The 19553-nt window shown below is 38.9% G+C and overlaps 1 protein-coding gene across 2 annotated transcripts in view; it reads left to right on the plus strand.

The window, feature by feature from the left end:
• The window catches only part of LOC114664662 (mitochondrial Rho GTPase 1-A), a 53468-nt gene extending 37654 nt beyond the window's left edge, over positions 1 to 15814 (plus strand). The window contains exons 19-20 of one of the 2 annotated variants that reach the window (XM_028818855.2): positions 5098 to 5220; positions 15256 to 15814. In XM_028818855.2, coding sequence (XP_028674688.2) covers positions 5098 to 5220; positions 15256 to 15373 — 241 coding nt within the window. In that variant the 3' untranslated portion in view covers positions 15374 to 15814. The remainder of the gene's footprint in view (positions 1 to 5097; positions 5221 to 15255) is intronic. The other variant, XM_028818856.2, reaches the window with a different exon arrangement.
• The last annotated feature ends 3739 nt before the right edge of the window (positions 15815 to 19553 follow it).

A 19553-nucleotide genomic window follows, 5' to 3' on the forward strand; every position in this document is an offset into this window, starting at 1 on the left:
AGAAATAGGTTGTGAATTCCAAGTGGCCTTTGAGTTTTGCAGAAAACATCAATTATATGAATAGCCTGAAAAAATTATAACATGGATTAGTTTTTAGAAGATGAACTGAGGGTCAGGTGAAACATACTAATGAATGTTTATTTGTGGCAGATTATAACCTGTTTAGCTTTCTCTCCCTGACCTTTTCCTTTAGGTAGAAGGCCAGACTTCCTTAGTAACTGTTTGGGTCTTATTCTACTTAGCATTTTGTGGAATCTCTTACTGCTTCCATCTGTGATACACAGCATACATACTAGATATACTATGTCCATGTGCTGTGGTTTTGAAAGTGTGGTCCTTGAATCACCAATTGCGACTGAAAGTATCCACAGGCTGACAGTCATAAGGGCAAAGTGACTTTTAAATTGTTCAGATGTGAGAGTCAGTTATGGAAGTACTTTCGTAAGCATTTATTTGTGACAGTCAAGGCAGCTGGCCGACATCAGTGCTATGAAATCAGTGCATTACATACATGAGAAATAGATCTAAAGCTACCGCCACTGTGTACACCATCTAACTTTCCTCAACTCCACACCTTCTTGCTACTTGTGGTTGCCCTGTTCTCTCTCTTTGCCTACCACTTACTGTACATGCATCACTTCTTCAATCTCAGTCCCTTTCAGGTCTATCCGATCTTGGTCACCGCCTAGGTCTCTCTTCTGAACTCCCTTTGATCTCAGTCTAGAGAGCCTTGTCTAGTCAAGGCAGTCCATAAAGTTCATGCTGCTGGCGATGTGCACATCAGTGCTCACAGAGTGCCTTATTGTTAATTGATCTTCATGGATGAAGTGATATTATGGATTACTGGCTGAAATCCAGGACTTTAACACAAAAATCCAGTAACACTTGATTTGAATCTTAGTGTATTTTTCACATAAATGCCTTTTGTCAAATAAATTTGGGAAATGTAACACAGAATTATGCTAATATGTGTCTGCTGGACTCAAAGTGTTCACTGCTATTCAGTCAAGAACACTTTGTGTACCTCTGCCCTGATGCCCTCTGTATCCTAGTGTACCATATTGACAAATGCTGTACTTCTCCTCCTGCCTCTGGAATGATTTTTGTGGAAGTTCCTCCTGCCTTGGTGTCCTTGGCCCTGGTAAATACTTCACAGCCGTCATTTAGTTTGATTTCAAGCCGTATATTCCAATGATGATATACTACAGGTTGTTTTAAGCAGAAAGCTAACCTCAAACTTGTTTGAAGACAGAATCTCTGGACATATAATTGTTTTTGATAATCAAAAGCTCATAATAAGACCGCAATCAACATTTGAAACTAAGGAAAAGAGTACATTAGCGTAGAACATTTTTAAAACATTCTTTTCAGTTTAGTTAATTGATTTAATTTAGGGGAACTGGCTTCAAGGAGAATTTTAGAGTGACGCTGTATTTTTAATATGAAACAAAGTTGCAATTTTCAGCTTGTACTGACTTACTGAATCACATGAAATGCAGTTAATTTGAACTAGTATTTTGTTTGTTAAGTTGTGTCTGTGCATTTTGATGCATTTTTTAAAAAATAGTTTTACAGACTTCAATGATGGGCATTACCATCATGATATCACCCCATAGAATGTGGTGGAGGTTCTCACCTGTCACTGTAAGGTATGCAGTATGTAAATAACATTTATCTAAAGCTTAGGTTTGGACAGTGTTTGCTCTCTTTGGTGTAGAACATTTTGGCATATGAATATATTGTGCAAATACAGATTTAAAAATATATGCTGCCTACAGTGCCTTATTCACAGAGCTGCCGACTAGTTTAAAGACAAAACCTTCCACTCTCTACCCCTATGCTTATGAAAGTGTGCATTTATTATTTATTTTACTTATTTTCACCTTTTTGTGCGGGTGGCTAAACCTGTACAACTGTGAATGCTCTAACTGCCTTTAGCTTGTGGCATTCTGAATTTACTTAATGTCTCGGCTTCTGAAACCAGTATCAGTAGCTTTTCTTGAGTTGTTTATATAAGGGAATGGCTGTTTGTTTTACATTTTCGCTCAATTTACAGATTAGAATGTCACAAAATTACCATATATTCCCAATGCTACCTGCAAAATGTCTTTCTTTTTATTTTTTTCAGTCTTGCTGTTCTGTAGTAATGCTGAATTCAGTTTGACTACTGTTTAAAACTATAAGCTGAGCTTTCTGCTATTAAAAGCAAAGCATGATCATCTTTCTGGCTTACCAGGCTAATGACTGTGTTGAGCTGAGCCTGAGCTACAAAGGGTAGCCATTATGGAAGCTGCTGCTTGGGCGTTTTTTCTTCTTACCTACCTTTTTAAATACTTATTTGATATAAGTTATCTGTTTTCTCATTAGGGTGATGGGGGAGTGGTCCTGAACAGAAGCTTATCAATCTGTGCTTGATTTTTCGGCTGTCTTTTTACCTGTGTGTGGCTTTCTCCTTGCCTTTGCATATATCTTTCCTTTTTATCTGTTTATATGTGCACCTTACTATGTGTGTACAAATTTGTAAACTTTTCCTAATGTGTATAAGCACATTTGCCTCTATATGCACTGCAGGTCAAAAGTTTTAGAGCACCTCATTTTTTCCAGATTTTCTTTAAATTTAATCAATTGAAATTCAATGAATTACCTAAAATGGTGAAAAGGTAAGCAGTAAACTGCCAGTGGTTTAAATTTAAAGTTCAGGTTACCAAAAACTAAAAAAAAAAAAAAAAAAAGGAAATTTCAGAATATTACAAATGGGCCATCTTCAGGGAACAACTAACCATCCATTATCCAACCCGCTATATCCTAACTACAGGGTCACAGGGGTCTGCTGGAGCCAATCCCAGCCAACACAGGGCGCAAGGTAGGAAACAAACCCCGGGCCGGGCGCCAGCCCACCGCAGGGAACAAGTAATAGGTTTAAACCTAAAGATGTTCTGCAGCAATAGAAGTAAATGAAGCCTTTCAAGTTGAAGCAAACAATTTGCACGGGTGTCCCAACTTCTGTTGATTACTTAAAAACCCTCCGTCTGTCTTAAAGCAGAGTTTGAACACACTGTGTTTCTAATCCCTCTGAAGTACTACTTGGTCAAAATAGCAGTGATAATGGCAAGAAAACAGCAATTAACAAATTATATGGGACAGAGCATTACTACCCTTAGAAGTGTAGGTCTTTCATTTAGAGAAACTGGGAAATAAAATCAATGTGTTGGTGAGTATGGTGTCCTGCACAATCCAAAGGCAATTGCAAACTGGAAAAAACTCTGATAGGAGGAGATCTGGCAGACCCAACGTCACAAGCCAATCAGAAGACAAGTTTCTGAGGGTCACCAGCTTGCATGATAGGCACCTCACAGCACAACAGCTTCAAGCACAGCTTAACAGTGCAGGTCGACAAAAGCAAGTCTCGGTTTCTACTGTGATGAAGAGACATTATGCTGCAGGTTTGACAGGGCAAGTGGCAGGAAAAAAAAGCCATTTCTTAAATGACAAAATAGGGCCTTGAAATATCAGTTGTGGAAGAACGTCTTATGGACCTGTGAATCAAAATTTGAAATCTTCGGTTCATCACACAGGGTGTTTGTACACCGTCCAGTTGGAGAAAGGAGGATTCCTCAGTGTGTGAAACCAACCTTCAAACATGGAGGAGGAAGTGTCATGGTCTGGGGTCCTTTTGGTGGAGGCAGAGTTGATGACTTGCACAGAGTGACTGGCATTCTGGATCAAAGGGGTTGCCACAGTTTGCCTGTTATATCAGCAAAAGGTGGCTGCTTTGATGAATCAAAAATTTGAATAAAATGTTGTACATGTAAATGATTCCTTGACTTAGTTTTTTATTTGCCATTGTTTTATTTGTTCTGTGCCAGTGTACTATTGTCCAAGTAGGACTTCAGAGGGTGTAGTAACCCAGTCTGTTCCAACTCTGCTTTAAGACAGACGGTGGGCTTTTAAGTAATCAACAGAAGTTGGGACACCTGTGCATATTGTTTGCTTCAACCTGCAAGGCTCAATTTATTTTAATTTCTGAAGAACATCAGTAGGTTGAAACCTATGAGTTGTTCCCTGAAGAAAGCCCATTGTAATATTCTGAAATGTACTTTTTTTCAGTTTTTGCTAACCTAAACTTGAAAGATAAACCTCTGGCAGTTTACTTCTTGCCTTTTCACCACTTTAGGTTATTCATTGCATTTCAACTTATTAAATTTGAAGAAAAATTGGAAAAACTGAGGTGTTCTAAAACATTTCGACTGGTAGTGTATTTGTGTTTGCGTTTCAGCTTTCTTTGATTTATGTGGATGGGTGCCTGTGTTCTGTTGTGTCTGTGTGTGTGTGTGTGTGTGTGTGTGCGCGTGTGTGCGTGTGCGCGTGTGTATGTGTGTGTGCACACACATCGCATATGCAGACACTAGTTTTTTTTCTTCATTTTTACCTATGTTTCTACCTATATCTGCATTTTTACACTTGGCAGCCTGTATGTATGTTTGGCAATGTCATTTTATGTGTGTGTGAGTGCGCGCATCTCCCTGTGTGTACACATGCACATTTGCTTGCCTGGCAACCTCTTTGTTTGTGGGTGGGTGTGAGTGTGGGCGCTTGGCTGCCTGTTTGTATGGTGTTATGTGTATACTTATGCAGGCACTAGCCCATAGTCTGTGTGGGTGTGAGCATACTTGCCTACCTTTCTTTGTGTATCAGTGTGCAGCTTAGAATACATGGCAATTGACTAACTGCTGATTAGTAATCTGTTTGTGTGTGTGTGTGTGTGTGTGTGTGCACATACAAGTGTTCGGTTATTTGTGCTTCTGTCAGTGTATATGTCACCTGGCAATATGCTTTTTGTGCATGTCCTCCCACAGCTGGAAAGCTATTCTGTTCATTTGCATGGTATCAAGGGTTATGTGAAGCCACAAGTGCCTTCAACCCCCAACCTTCCCATATGGCTTGCCCCCCTAGCACTGCCTCTATAGTACCATTTGCAATTGCTTTTTCTGCACAGCTTTAGTTTTAGCCAAATTGCTATATGTCTTCTGGTTCTCTGTTAGGTAGGGGATCTTATGGGTAAGCACTCAACTACTTTCCTTGTGTGTGTCTCCGCAGCCATGCCCGGTTACGCTGCCTGTGCACCTGCAACAGGTGCACCTTTTGCCTCTGTCAGAACTTCTTGAGCTCAGACTTGCTGCAGTCTGTAAAGACCAAACTCTTCACTGCTGTCCTGAACAGGTGTCGAACTTTTCCTTCTGGGCGTTGTGGGCGTGTGACCCTGCTGTCTGCACACCTGCAAATCCACTTGCAGAGTATACCTGGAGTATGGAGATAGAAACTTAGTTGTTGGGAATAGAGTTAGCTTTTTTTGCCGGCTTGGCACTCTACCTTTTAAATGTGTAAATAATTCACTTGTCAAAAACTGTGCACTCGACGCAGGTGGATGTGCTCAGTGCAAATGTGCAGGTAAATAACATGATAGTGCGGCACAAATGCAGCCTGCCAGATCCTCTGAGGAGGTGCCAATTCATTATCCTTTGGCACTGACAGGAATCTCAGCCAGGTTGGTTGTATTTCTGCTCATTATAAAATACATTTCACATACTTTGGAAACCTCATACAAGATTTCATGCATGCTATTTTTCCTCAGAGCAGCCTTATGTATGTTGTGATCCATGCTCTCAAAACTTAATCTTCATAACTACCATGTGAAACCTCTATTCAGATATTTCCACTGGTCTTCTTGTGGTATTGGTTTATTCCTGAGTGTTAACACTTAAATCTTAAGTTAAAGTTAAAACATATGTATAATAAGTGTATTTTAAAGAAAGTGTAAATTTTAAGAAGAAGTTCATTCAAAATGTCCCATTGGCAAAAATCTGTCCAGTGTTTTATATTCACTGGAAATTTGACCATCTACTGTCCAGTTTAAATTAGCTTTCTGCGTTAATGGTCTCTACAATGATTATTTTACCTTTGTTTATTGACAACTTCCTGGTGAAATGTTTCCGTTTCTTGTTTTAACATCTGTGAGGTCCACTTTGGTCTGGAGTGTCCCCAAAGCTGAGTATGCTGCTGAGTATCAGAGTGAATTCATCTGAGAATGCATGAATGTCCTTTATGAAGTTTCTAAACAATTCAGATTTTCAAATGTCCCTCATTTCTTGTGAGTCTAAATCTGCTCTGACTTGGTACTTCAAACCTGCCAGGATGCTTTTCAAGTTACCCTGGAGGAAGTAATGTAAATTAAGTTTATTTTCATTTCATTTTTGATATCAATACCAAGTGCCTTTTCTGTGTGCAGTTACTTGTATTGTGAAGTTAATTAGTAGTAACAGAAAAGGTAAAAATTGTAGCTTAAAGGAATACTCCACCCAAAAATTATATACAGTGGACCCTTGACTTATGAACTCAATTCGTTCGCGAGGGCTGGTTGTAACTCAAGTTGGTTGTAAGTCAAGACTATTTTTCCCATAAGAAATACTGGAAATACCCATAATGCGTTCTGAACCTCCCACAGCAACAAGGGTTGTATAATGTGCATAATTTACCAAAACACCAATAATTTTTCTAATGTACTAACCAAAAAGTTATAAAAAGTGCCTAGCCTACCAGAAACAACAGTTTCATACTGTACTCACCATTTAATTTGGCATCTTTAGGCTGCAGGAAGGGAGGAGGAGGAGAATGAAATGGAAGGTGGTTATTGTTTGGAAGGAGTTTCCTTATACAAATCTTTTCTTTGTAAAATTATCGAGATGGTGGATTTCGACATGCTGTATATATTAGCGAGATCGGTCACACGAACACCACTCTCATATTTCCGCACAGTTTCCTTCTTCGTTTCGATTGTGATCACTTTCTTTACCTTCGTTACCTTTTCTTCCTTCCTTAGCAATTATTGAAAAAAATTATATAAATCACTGCACTGACCGAAATTACGTCCACAAACACATGTATCTGGGCTCCGACTGACGCTTACTAACGCTCTCGGCTGTTTGTTTACAATCGCGCAAGCGGATACACGTGACCGCATTCGGGTCGTAACGCAAGATGTTGGTCGTAAATCAAACCAAAAATTTTGGACGTAAATCAAGTTGTTCGCATGTCAGGCCGGTCACATATCAAGGGTCGACTGAACTGTATATATATTTTTAATGTTACTTACCTCATGTAGTTTGTAGTGGTGGTCAAGAAAAAAAAATAATCTCATGTTTTTGTCGAGGAAGTTCATTTTTGGGTGGAGTACTCATGTAAGTTGAAAACTATTTCTTTTAACAATGGCTTCACTGCACATGTGTATTGAATGGGAGTACGCATTGTGCCTCAAGTTTATTTTAAGACCCTTCCACTCTTTTGGAGCATCCCAGGCACTGCTCAGCTGTCCCACATGCCGTTGCTTTTGAGACAAGCATATGCTGGCATGAGGAGACATACTAAAGAAGCTGAGAAAATTAAACGTGTTTTTTTTTTTCTTGAAGAATCAAATCATTTGAATGGCATAAAAAAGGAAAGCATGACTCTGCACTGGTTGGTTTGAATTATCAGAAGACTGCACCTGAAACAGACCAGCATATGTTTTTGTTGTCTTAACATGCTTCTTTTTTCCCCCCCATAGGTGTGCATTTTCATTTGTCTGGCTGGCACTCTCTCTTGTCCTTCTGCATCTTTTCACTTTACTCTGAGTCATGTTTCTGCTGCTCTTCCTCTCACCTGTGCATCCTGACTGTACGCACACATTCCTCCTTCATGCTTTATCAACCAGACACTATCTGTTCTCGGAGGAACTCTCAGTTCCTTGATGATGGGAGGGTGGGAGAAGTTTGGCACATCCTATACTTTTAATAGTTGTATAATTTTATCAATTATGTACTGAAACTCACTTAAAATGTTCAAACCAATTCATGTCAACTCTACTTTGTTGTGCCTCCTCTGTAACAATCCCCCCCCCCCCCACCCCCCCCCCCCCCCCCCCCCCCCCCCCCCCAACCCCACCACCATTTTGCAAATAAAGAAACGTGATATTCAGTTGAGAGCAGAGAGTCAAGCTGTGCCGTCCAAGGGAGTTCTTTATCCAGATAAACAAGAAGAACTGACCAGACTCTGATGTTTTTCCAATGTATTGATGTTTGAGTAGCTATGAAGACATTTTTCGTCAGACAAACTTGAGATTAACATCATGCCACATCATCTATTTTGCAGACTATCTCTGGCTCTGCAGTAATTCCTGTGTTTCTCACTTGTGTTTTTCTCTGACTTTCAATATCAATAGACTTTAGATGAAGTGTGGTTTGATGCAGTAGTCTTTGGAAGGGAGTGTGTTGGAAGGAAGATGGTTTATTTCGGAAACGTACATTGCTTTGCAAAATATTTTAACTCATTATATTTAAAATTTAAAAAAAAAGATAAAACTGAATTTGTATTGCAAATGCATATATGTTCAAAGGTGAAAGTTTTAAACACAAAGTAGTTTGTTAGCAAGTATTATAGACTCAAACCCTGAAATATCGTACTTGAATGATTATTCCAATTCCTAAAGTGGGTATTTGGCAAAGTCATGAAATGGCAGGGTAGGCCAACTTCGGACAGGATTCTAGGACAGCACTTCTGGGCTGCTGTTTTTAAATCATGTCACAGATTCTTGGTGTTCAGGAAATTAGTTTTAAATTGAATACATTTTTGTCTACTGTCTTTTTTTAAGTAATGCAGACTACATGTAAATGATATGGAAAATGAAGACAAACAAAATAACATCTGTAGACAAGGTCACCCAGGGCTTTCTTTCTGTAAGCCAAAGAGCCGGGCTTTTCTTCATTTTGATGTCTAGTTTTGAAATGCAACACTGTCTTATGCAGATGTGTAGAAAGTAAGCCTCATATATAAATGAGACAGAGAAGGCATCTTTCTTTACCAGCATTTTCAAATAATTTTATATTTTATTTTTCACTATCCTATGTGGTTTTCAAAGGTTTAGCAAATCCTTCCAATTAATTTACTTTTGAAATTTACTGAAGCATTCTTGGCAAATGCTTTCTATCCATTCGTAAGGGAGTGACACATTTTTTCTCAAGGATAAGTTGTCCATTATGTGACAGTATGGGCCTGATTTCATCTTTATCCTTGTTACTTTGTAAAAATTATTTTCACCATTAATGGAAACAGTGCCCTGAGGTATGCCAATTCACATGCAGAAGCATTCTTTTCCATGTCTGCTTTATTTTCCTGGCTGTTTTTGTGCATTCTGTATAGTATAAAATTTGTTTGGCAAATGTAAGGAAACTGCTTAAATACATTATGTTTGCTGTATTTTATGTCTGTAACTTCAGGAATGTACATTCTGTGAAAACACATTTAAATGAATGGCAAGCTCCTGCAGCATTAAGGCTACTTTTGTATTATTGTTGCTTGTTATATATTACACCGGTAATTAATTTTGCTGCTACTTTTATTGGGCACATTAATTATTTGATTTGTTAATTAATCATCCATCCATCCATCCATTTTCCAACCCGCTGAATCCGAACACAGGGTCACAGGGGTCTGCTGGAGCCAATCCCAGCCAACACAGGGCACAAGGCAGGAAACAATCCTGGGCAGGGTGCCAACCCACCGCAGTGTTAATTAATCAGAATTCTGAAATACAAGTCTGTTATTTGGTATAGTTGTTTCCTTCTGTGTAGCCTTCAGTCAAATACATGGGAAACTTTAACTCGGTAGATTATTGACAGATCAGCTAATTGTTTGACTTTTTAATGTTGGGTTGGGGGGGGGGGGGGTTTTTGTGAAGTAATAACAGATATTGTAGGGGTGCAGGCTCTTTTATTTCCTTTTTACATAAAAGCATGCTACCCTTTTTCAGTTTTAATATATGCTTTTTAAAATATCTGGTTTGGGTATGTTCCCAAAGACCAATAAAACAAATAGTGGCAGAGATGTTTGTAATTAATCATATCGTAGAGGTCTAATCCGTATTTGTTGTTGTATACTACTCAAGTCAAACTAAAGATAGACCTCCCAACTGTCCACGATTAGATTATGTGAAACTACAGTACTTTTGATTTCTAGAGTATGTTTGAAGCAAATAAGTAATTACATAATTGTGATTGTAAAGATAGTGACCTTAGTGCTTCTTTCTGACTTGGATCAGATCAAAACTTTTAGCATTTTTAATTTTTATCAGCCCTTTGGTAAATATATTTTAGTCCAGGTACAATAGCTAGGTGACAAGAAGCTGCACATTTCCTTCCAATTATGACATGCAAAGAGCAAACTATCACAAAGCACTTTATATTTTATTTTTTTTTTGTTATAAATATAATCATGGGATTAGTCTTTGAGTAGAACATTTTTTCCAGTGGTATTACCCAAAAACATATTGATGTACACTTTAGTTATTTAGTTACCAATGTGCCTTTTGAAAGTAGATTTGGATCCCACTGGCAGACACACTCGGGCAACTTCTGCATTATACCGTGAAAGAGATGCCCTTGGTGTTTTTCAGAGGAGATCGCCATATTGTTCGTTGGACTGTCTTCTTTTTTAAATGAGCACATCTTTTGCAGGAAGTTTGCAGTGGATTTCTACACTTTTTATTTAGGCGTTTTGCTTGTACAAGTGAACACTGCATAACATGGATATCAATTTCTGTATCAGTTTTGTCAGGTCCAAAGCTTATTCTGTCGTCATGAAGTTGTCGGTTACTTTGTGCTAGCATCTTGAAAACATGTAAAGAGCCACATCCTAGGCTAGGGAGTTTAATAATTGATGTATTTTTTGTTATAGGGTACTTGATCTTTCAACTTTCTGAAGGAAAATGGTCTGTTTCCCCACAATTACTGAATATAGTCTACTTAAATTTGTTGCAAACCTTCCTCCTACACAGAATTTCCATATGCACAACTAATATCAAGACAATGCCTACCAGCAATAAACAGAAGTAAGGAAAGAGGCCTATAATACTCCATTCCGCATACAATGCCAAATAGAATAAAATGATTCAACTGACTAGAAAGCACATAAAGCAATATAAAATGATACATTGAATTACTAAAGACAGCAACAAATGAAAATGCAGTACCAGTCAATACAAACAGCTCTTATGCATTAATGTCATACTCTATATACACTTAATACTAAAATACTACAGCGGTCTAAAGCAATGAACATAAACCATAGTTTCTTTGAAGTATGAAAAAAATATCAGTGCTATCAACAGTCTTTCAATTTACCCAATCAATTTCAAAATGATATATAAACTATTACAGGTATGTCTTGTGTCACCATTGTGAGGGGCATCCATCTTAAAGCCACAGAGTTTTTTTTATTTAGTCAGCATCCACAAGTTTCTTTCCATTAAAAGACACCCTGCATCGAGTCAGTGAATTTATCAGTAGTTCTACTATTCAGAAGTGTGGTGCTGCTACAGACTGCTTGTTTGCTTGGGCTGTTCGCAAAGGCATTAATTAGGTTTTCTTTAACTGTATATCTTCTTTATCTTTAGTGAGATGTATCTTGTCTAGCTGTGTGGGAAAATTAACACCAGCAATGTCCATGGTATCTGATGAAAGTGCTTGTTTTTCATTCTGATTTAATCAGTCCCCCTTTTTCTGTTCTATCGAGAGCATGTTTAGTTTAAAAAGGTTGTTCTGGAATGATACCAGTTCATTCATGTACATTTTTCTCCATGGATATTTGAACAATTTTATAATATGTTGTTCATGTAACATCTACAGTGAGTTTAGAAAGTATTCAGACACTTTCACTTCCTGCACAGATTTGTATCCTTTTCAAATTAAATCTGTCATATCAATCCACATTCATAATGAGAAAGTGAAAACATGTTTTAATAAAGGTTTGCAAATTTATTAAAAACCAAAAACTGAAATCTCTCATTCACATATGTATTAATTAATTCTGTACAGACCCTTAATTCTGTACTTTATAGACCCCTTTGGCAGAAGATACAGCTTCAAGTCTTCTTGGGGAAGTCTCTACCAGCTTTACACATCTGGATTTGGCCAGTCTATCCCATTCTTCCTGGCAGATCCTCTCAATCTCCATTAGATTGAATAGTCCGTAAACTACTATCTTCAGGTCTCTCCACAGATGTTCTGTGGAGTTTAAGTTTGGGCTTTGGCAGGGCCAATCAAGGACAACCAAAGACATGTCACAGGGTCACTTCAGTGTTGTCTTGGATATATGCTTCAGGTCATCGTCATGCTAAAAACTGAACCATCATCCCAGTCACGTAAACTCTGGAGCAAGTTTTCCTTTTAAGGACCTCTGTATTTAGCTGCATCCATCCTTCCTTCAATTCTGACCAGTCTCCCTGTCCCAGCCACTAAGAAGCATTCAGTTTGCCACAGGTGGACTCCAATCAAGTTCTAGACACATCAAGTTCTAGAGAATCAATGCAAAGAGAATTTGAAGTGCCACTGCAAAGGTTCTGAGAGAGATATCAGTTTTTGATTTTTAATAAAGTTGAAACCATTTCTGAAAACATGTACAGTATTCACTTTGTTATTGTGTGTAAATTAATGGGCAAAAATGGCAGGTTTATCCATTTAAAGCTAAGTCTACATCACAGTACTTGCTGAATCACATATGTCACACAGATTGGCTCATTGCAAAAGTGTGTTGATCCATATGTGCTTTCTTAATACTCCCAAGTTTAAATGCTCTTTAGGTCCTAAACCTTGCATATACTTGTATTGTATATCATTTTTTTTCTTTTCAAAATTCATTTGATAATTACATATTATAAGAAAATAATAATTGTAAAGCATTGTTTCCTTTTTATCCATCTACTTATCCATTTTCTCGACCCACTTAGAAGGATTCCGGTTCATATCCCAGTAGTGCTGGCAGTAATTAGTTTGGATGGTTTGCTGGTCTGTCCTGGGGGCTTACTCGTGTATATGGCCACACTCACCCTGAAACAATTTATAGCCTCCATGCAGGTCAAGGTACAAATCTTTGGGATGTTGGTAGAAATGGAACTTTCCTGAGAAAGACAACACAGACTCAAGGTGATTGTGCAAAGTCCACACAGAAAATGCTTGGCTTTCTGGAAGCTTAACAGCCACTGTACCATAATACCATGCTAACTCCGTTAATTAAATGTTATGCAGTTTCTTAAAAACCTTGATATAATCTTTACAAACATCGACACTACTGAAACATACACACTTTTACTTAGCCCCATTACATTTATAATGTGTTTCTTATCCTTTTATAGAGTCACTATTTTCATTTGTACTGATAAAACTGAAATTCTCACTTGCATGTGCTAAATCAGTGTTTGTCAACCACTGAGTCAGATTGTGAGTGGCTGTCTTTACTTGTAAGCACATGAGGGAGATAAAAAGGCTGTTCCAGCTACCCCAAAGCCCCCTCCCAATCCACCCAAGGTATTGGCAGTGATGTTTCACCCTTTTTAATCATGTAAGGGGGAACCAATGCTTTTCTCACTGACCTTGTTTCACCAAAGGAGAACCTACCCTAAAATGTCTACTGATCATGCTCATTTCGCCAAGGGAGAGCCAGATGCCCCACTCTTATAATTGGGCACGCTTCACCCAGGGGGACCACCACACCTCCATTGTTTAATTTCTGCATGTGGATCGGCCGTGAACTTAAATAGGTAAAACTGGGTCCCGAGGCCATAAAGGTTGAGAACCACTATGATAAACAACATGCAACGTGTTGCCACTCTCATGATGCACCATGATTAGTGAATATGACTACCTTATCTCAGACGTTCTGTCTGTGAGACACTGAGAAGACCCTATAAATGTAAAAAAAAAAAAGCTATAAATTATAAAATAAGAATAATCCAAAATGTGTACAGGCATAGTGAATATATTTTTTCCTCTCTCTTTACTCATATATTAAGTTTAAACTTTAAAAGTCAGCAAACTGGACATTGTACTACAAAAGCATCTTCAGTATCAACAATCAATGAGGCCACGTGGATGGATGAAGAGATTGTGTCATATGTTCAACATCAATATGCAATTAAACAGCATTAAATGTAGTCAGGGCCCTGGCAGAGAGTGAATTTCATATAACATTTTGCTGTGAAGTGTAATATTACTTTTTATGATTTTGATTTATTTATTAGGGTTTTATAAGCTACTTCTAGCAGGTTTGGTGATTTTGGGAAATCTTTGAAAACTGTGTTTGTCTTCATTTTTTGGTGATGTAGCATCATTAATTTGCCAGTCACAGATGTATATGTGTAGTCTTTTTTTGGCATTCCTTTGCCTTGGGTTACTGAGAAAATCAGAAATCCACAGATGTAAGAAGAAACAACAAAATGATTAATTGTTTTCATATTTTTCTTTTTCATTGTATTTGCTTCACTTCCATTGCATTGTTCAGTTTCTTTTATATTCCCATAACATGGGCATTTGCTAAACCTTTTTACCACATACAAATTGGAGAATACAAATAAAAATTATTCAAGCCTAAACAAATGAATGAATGTATATGTCACGGATATCTCAGTAAATAATTAAAGAATGGTAAAATAACCTTAAAAGACCTTTGTTTTATGAAATTGATAAAATTCAAGTAGGTAGAAAATAGACTAATTCTGCTATTTGTTCTTCTTCCAAGAATAGAATTTCTCTGTCCCACCTATTTCTGTTCTCACACTTTTCCCAGCCTTATTCTTCGTTTTTATTTAGACCCTCGGCTTCATCTGACTTTATTTCTGCACTGTCTGCTTGCTTTTGACACCTTGCTGCTATGTGTTTTTTTTTTTTTGTGTGTGTCTTTTGTTTTTTTAAATGTCAAAGTTTGCCCCTCACTGTTGACATATAGGAGAGAGCCTGCATTTCAATTCAAATAGAGGTTTGTGCCCTACAAACATTAATAATCAATCATTATTAATGCTTAATATCCTATAGCCATTTATCAATGACTAGCTGAATCATGATACGACTAAAGGGGACTGGCTGTGTGGTGATGGCTGTCCTATAATATGCAATTTGACTCCTAGATATGCTCTTGGCATATAATGTCATATGGTCAGTTATTTTCAAAATATGCTGAAAGAAAAACACAAAATAAGGCAAATCAGATTATTACTGGGATCTGATAATGGGGAGGATCTCTGCATTTGACTGTTAGTTACTCCATGTTTTTCGCAGAAGCAGTGGGTGAATACTGAAATTTCGAATGCCCCATGTACGTCCCAGCCGGTTCCCTTGTGTCCACAGGGTACCATTCTCTGATCTGCAGCTAACCTTCTCCTCCTTTCTCTGTCAGGCATGTGACTCAAGCTGACTTGAAGAACTCCACTTTCTGGCTCCGTGCGAGTGTGGGAGCGACGGTGTTTGCCGTTCTTGGATTCGCCATGTATAGAGCTCTCTTGAAGCAGCGGTGATCTGTCAAAAGAGCTCGATTTCCTTTTTCCGTTTGGAGTCTGTAAAGTTTCTTTCTTGTTTTTATTTTAGCATAGCCATTGTCCTGTCATTCCTACCATGTGCCCCAACTGCAGAAAGCTTTTTCTTATTTTAAATGGGAATGTATATTTTCAGTATTATTGGTGGGGTGGGTGGGGGGGCTTCAAGAGAGAGGTGAACTGTGGCTGGAATGGTTTCACTTTGTATATAATGTACAGCGGGACAGGGAAGCTGACTCCAAGCCATCTCGCTTTTTTATGTTAATCTTGTTTCATGATAGATGTTTATAATAAATAATTTATTTGGCTTGGGTTTTTTTTTTTTTTTTTTTTTTTTTTTTATTTGGCAATGCTGCACAAAGTAGAAAACAAAAGTTATTTTAAATATCCCCGTCATGCTGCTGCTCTGGAAAAAAAAAAGAAGGGTGGGGGGCAGAAGTGCTTACCTATCGTTTAATTCCAGCAAGCCCCATTCCTATAAATCTTACCAGATGAATTATATTTAGCTACAGTATAAGTATTGGCTGCACACAGAAAGCTGCTCTTTTTCCTTCACTATTTACAACCATTTGTGCACCCCACTAGGTTTGGACTTCCCTCTCGGCACACACACATATTTTGTAGTTTAAACTGCATGTGTCTTCTAGATGGTGCAGTGGATTTGGCACTGTTTTTATTTAATTTTTTTAAATTTTATTTATTTATTTTTTTATTTTGACACTGCGAGGTCTTGCTTTTCCTGCTAGCCCCTGAATGTCTCTACTGTGATCTTTTTTTTCTTATTCAGATACTTCTGATTCTCCCCAATACTTTCTTTCAATAAACAACTGTGTGCTCAACATGCCAGGTCTGATGTCTTTCTGTGCCAGCCATCGATTATGTATTCACGCAGACATCGCTCTAATGAGCTAGTGATTTTCAAATACCATTCCAGACATAGCAGGAGAGAAAAACAGAAATGGACCAGTAGATTCATGGTCCTCCTCTTCCTCAGACTGTCAGATCATTCCTAAAGAAACCCCCCCAATCCTAGACAGACATTTCCAAAGGCACCCCATCCTTCTCTGTCTACACTGGTATCACCTCAGATTCCCTTTTAATTTGTTCGGGTCATGGATACCCTTGACGGACAGACAGTCCTGCTCTTCAGTCTCCCCTCAACTATTTCATCACTGGGTACCTTTTCACCTTTTATTCTATCTGCATAAAGTGCCAAAACACATTGTTAAGAGAATGGCCTCCCACTGCCCCATCAGTCCTTTCATTGTACCCAGCACTTCTCCTCTGTTTTGCACAGCAGTATCCATTTCATCTTTCTTTCTTAATTGCTTAATTCCCCCTTGTCCCATATGCGTTAGAACTTCCCACACAAATTACCTAAACTGTTAATGTCGTAACAGCTTTTCTTTTTTTTTTTTTATACACATTGAATGGAGGACACCTCTCTGAACTTGTTTTCTGCACCACCACCCATTAATCTGATGCTCCATTTATGTCACCATGTAAAAGTTCCGGGGATGCTCAGTCAGGTTTTTTAGGACCAATACCAATCACCAGTTTCATGTTACTGGATTGGCTGATTCTGATATTGTAATTGAAAAATGTGGGTAAGGCCTTGTGCTTTTTTGACCTTTTTGCTCTGTATTTCAGCTCTTTTTAGTATTTTGTTTTATTCTTTTGTTCCTTGGGACTCCTAGTTCAGAACAACATATGACTGAGAGCCACCTATGGACGCAAGGTGCACTGCTGCTTAGGCTGTAATGGTATTTGTCACACTTATTTTGCTTATTATTTTGGGCATGTCTATATATACTGTATATAAAATACTGTACAATAGAATGCCTCTCTGTCTGTATATTCCCTATACAATCCAACACCCATTGACTTATCGGGACCAGCTTTTCCATAGTTGCTCTCGAGGTCCATAGGGACAAGATAGACTGCTTTGGAACCCAACATTTTGACCCAGGGGGTCCCAGTGGTTTCACCCCAATGTGTGTGTACTACCAGTTGGCTCAGAGCAAGTGAAACATCTGAAGCCAAACTAGCAGACAAAATGATCAGAGCTTAACATTACTGAACCAGGCAATGCCGCGTGCCTCTCCTATCTACTGTCCTGTAATATAAAATATATTTTGCACTTTTGCAGAGGGGTGCTGGATGAGGCCTGCGCGAGAGTGGAAGTTCAGCACAACACAAAGGAGGATGGGTGGCACGGTGGTGCAGTGGGTAGCGCTGCTGCCTCGCAGTAAGGAGACCCGGGTTCGCTTCCCGGGTCCTCCCTGCGTGGAGTCCAAAGACATGCAGGTTAGGTACAGTAATCCCTCCTCCATCGCGGGGGTTGCGTTCCAGAGCCATCCGCGAAGTAGAAACCATATGTTTATATGGTTATTTTTATATTGTCATGCTTGGGTCACAGATTTGCGCAGAAACACAGGAGGTTGTAGAGAGACAGGAACGTTATTCAAACACTGCAAACAAACATTTGTCTCTTTTTCAAAAGTTTAAACTGTGCTCCGTGACAAGACAGAGATGACAGTTCTGTCTCACAATTAAAAGAATGCAAACATATCTTCCTCTTCAAAGGAGTGCGCGTCAGGAGCACTGAATGTCAGAAACAGAGAGAAAAGCAAACAAATCAATAGGGCTGTTTGGCTTTTAAGTATGCGAAGCACCGCGGCACAAACCTGTTGAAGGCGGCAGCTCACACCCCCTCCGTCAGGAGCAGGGGAAGAGAGAGAGAGAGAGAGAGAGAGAGAAAAACAAACTGAAAAATCAATACGTGCCCTTTGAGCTTTTAAGTATGCGAAGCACCGTGCAGCATGTCACTTCACGAAGCAGCTGCACACAGAAGGTAGCAACGTGAAGATAATCTTTCAGCATTTTTAGACGAGCGTCCGTATCGTCTAGGAGTGCGAACAGCCCCCCTGCTCACACCCCCTACGTCAGGATCAGAGAAAGTTGGGTAGCTTCTCAGCCATCTGCCAATAGCGTCCCTTGTATGAAATCAACTGGGCAAACCAACTGAGGAAGCATGTACCAGAAATTAAAAGACCCATTGTCCTCAGAAACCAGCGAAAAATCCGCGATATATATTTTAATATGCTTACATATAAAATCCGCGATAGAGTGAAGCTGCGAAAGGCGAAGCGCGATATAGCAAGGGATCACTGTACATTGGCGATTCTAAATTGTCCCTAGTGTGTGTTTGGTGTGTGGGTGGGTGTGTGTGCGCGCCCTGCGGTGGGCTGGCGCCCTGCCCGGGATTTGTTTCCTGCCTTGCGCCCTGTGTTGGGTGGGATTGGCTCCAGCAGACCCCCGTGACCCTGTAGTTAGGATATAGCGTGTTGGATAATGGATGGATGAACAAAGGAGGATCAAAGAATAGTTAGGGGGAACCGCTTTCATAATTTAAGCATGCCAAAGTGTGGAAGAATGATGGGACACCTAGAAAAAACAACAGGGTCACCATTTAAACATCTTTGCTTTCTTTCATTAACCCATTGTACAAATATACCTGGGCACTTTGACTACTTACCTATAATACATAAATAAATATGTAGCTCTTTGTCTTGCCTGTTCATTCACACTTTCCAATTTCCTTGAGGTTATAGATGAAGGAGAGGGGAGGGGTGAGGAAGTACAAACCTGACCACAGAGCGCTCATTGAATGGGATTTCAGACATTTTGTTAAGGTCTACACAATAAAGAGTATAAAGGGGAAATTAGGATTACCTAGACCCCTACCCAACAAAGCAATGATACAGGAGTTGGTGGACTTTTTTCCTTCAGTTAATCAAATGATCATTTAAAGACTCTGCATTGCATTTGTCTTTTGTATTATACTAAATTTGTTTGGAGATCACAAACTATTAAATGTTATGAGAAAGCAAAAATAGAGAAACTCTGGAAGGGGGCAAATACTTTTTCACTGCACTGTACTTAAGCAGTATAAGCCATTTATAACATGTAATGAGGTAGACCTCAAAGGTGGTTCTAAAGCTACCTGGAAGCCATTGTATTGGTTCAAGTACTGGGGTCATATGGTTGCCCGTCTTCATTCTACTTGTGATCCTTGCTGCTGTGTTTTGAATCAACAGTACAGAAGTGTGCAACACCTGGACAAAATGGCACAGCAATGCTAATTCCTGCTTGAGGCAAA

This window comes from Erpetoichthys calabaricus, chromosome 14 (assembly GCF_900747795.2).
Source record: "Erpetoichthys calabaricus chromosome 14, fErpCal1.3, whole genome shotgun sequence".
Classification (NCBI taxonomy): Eukaryota; Metazoa; Chordata; class Cladistia; order Polypteriformes; family Polypteridae; genus Erpetoichthys; species Erpetoichthys calabaricus.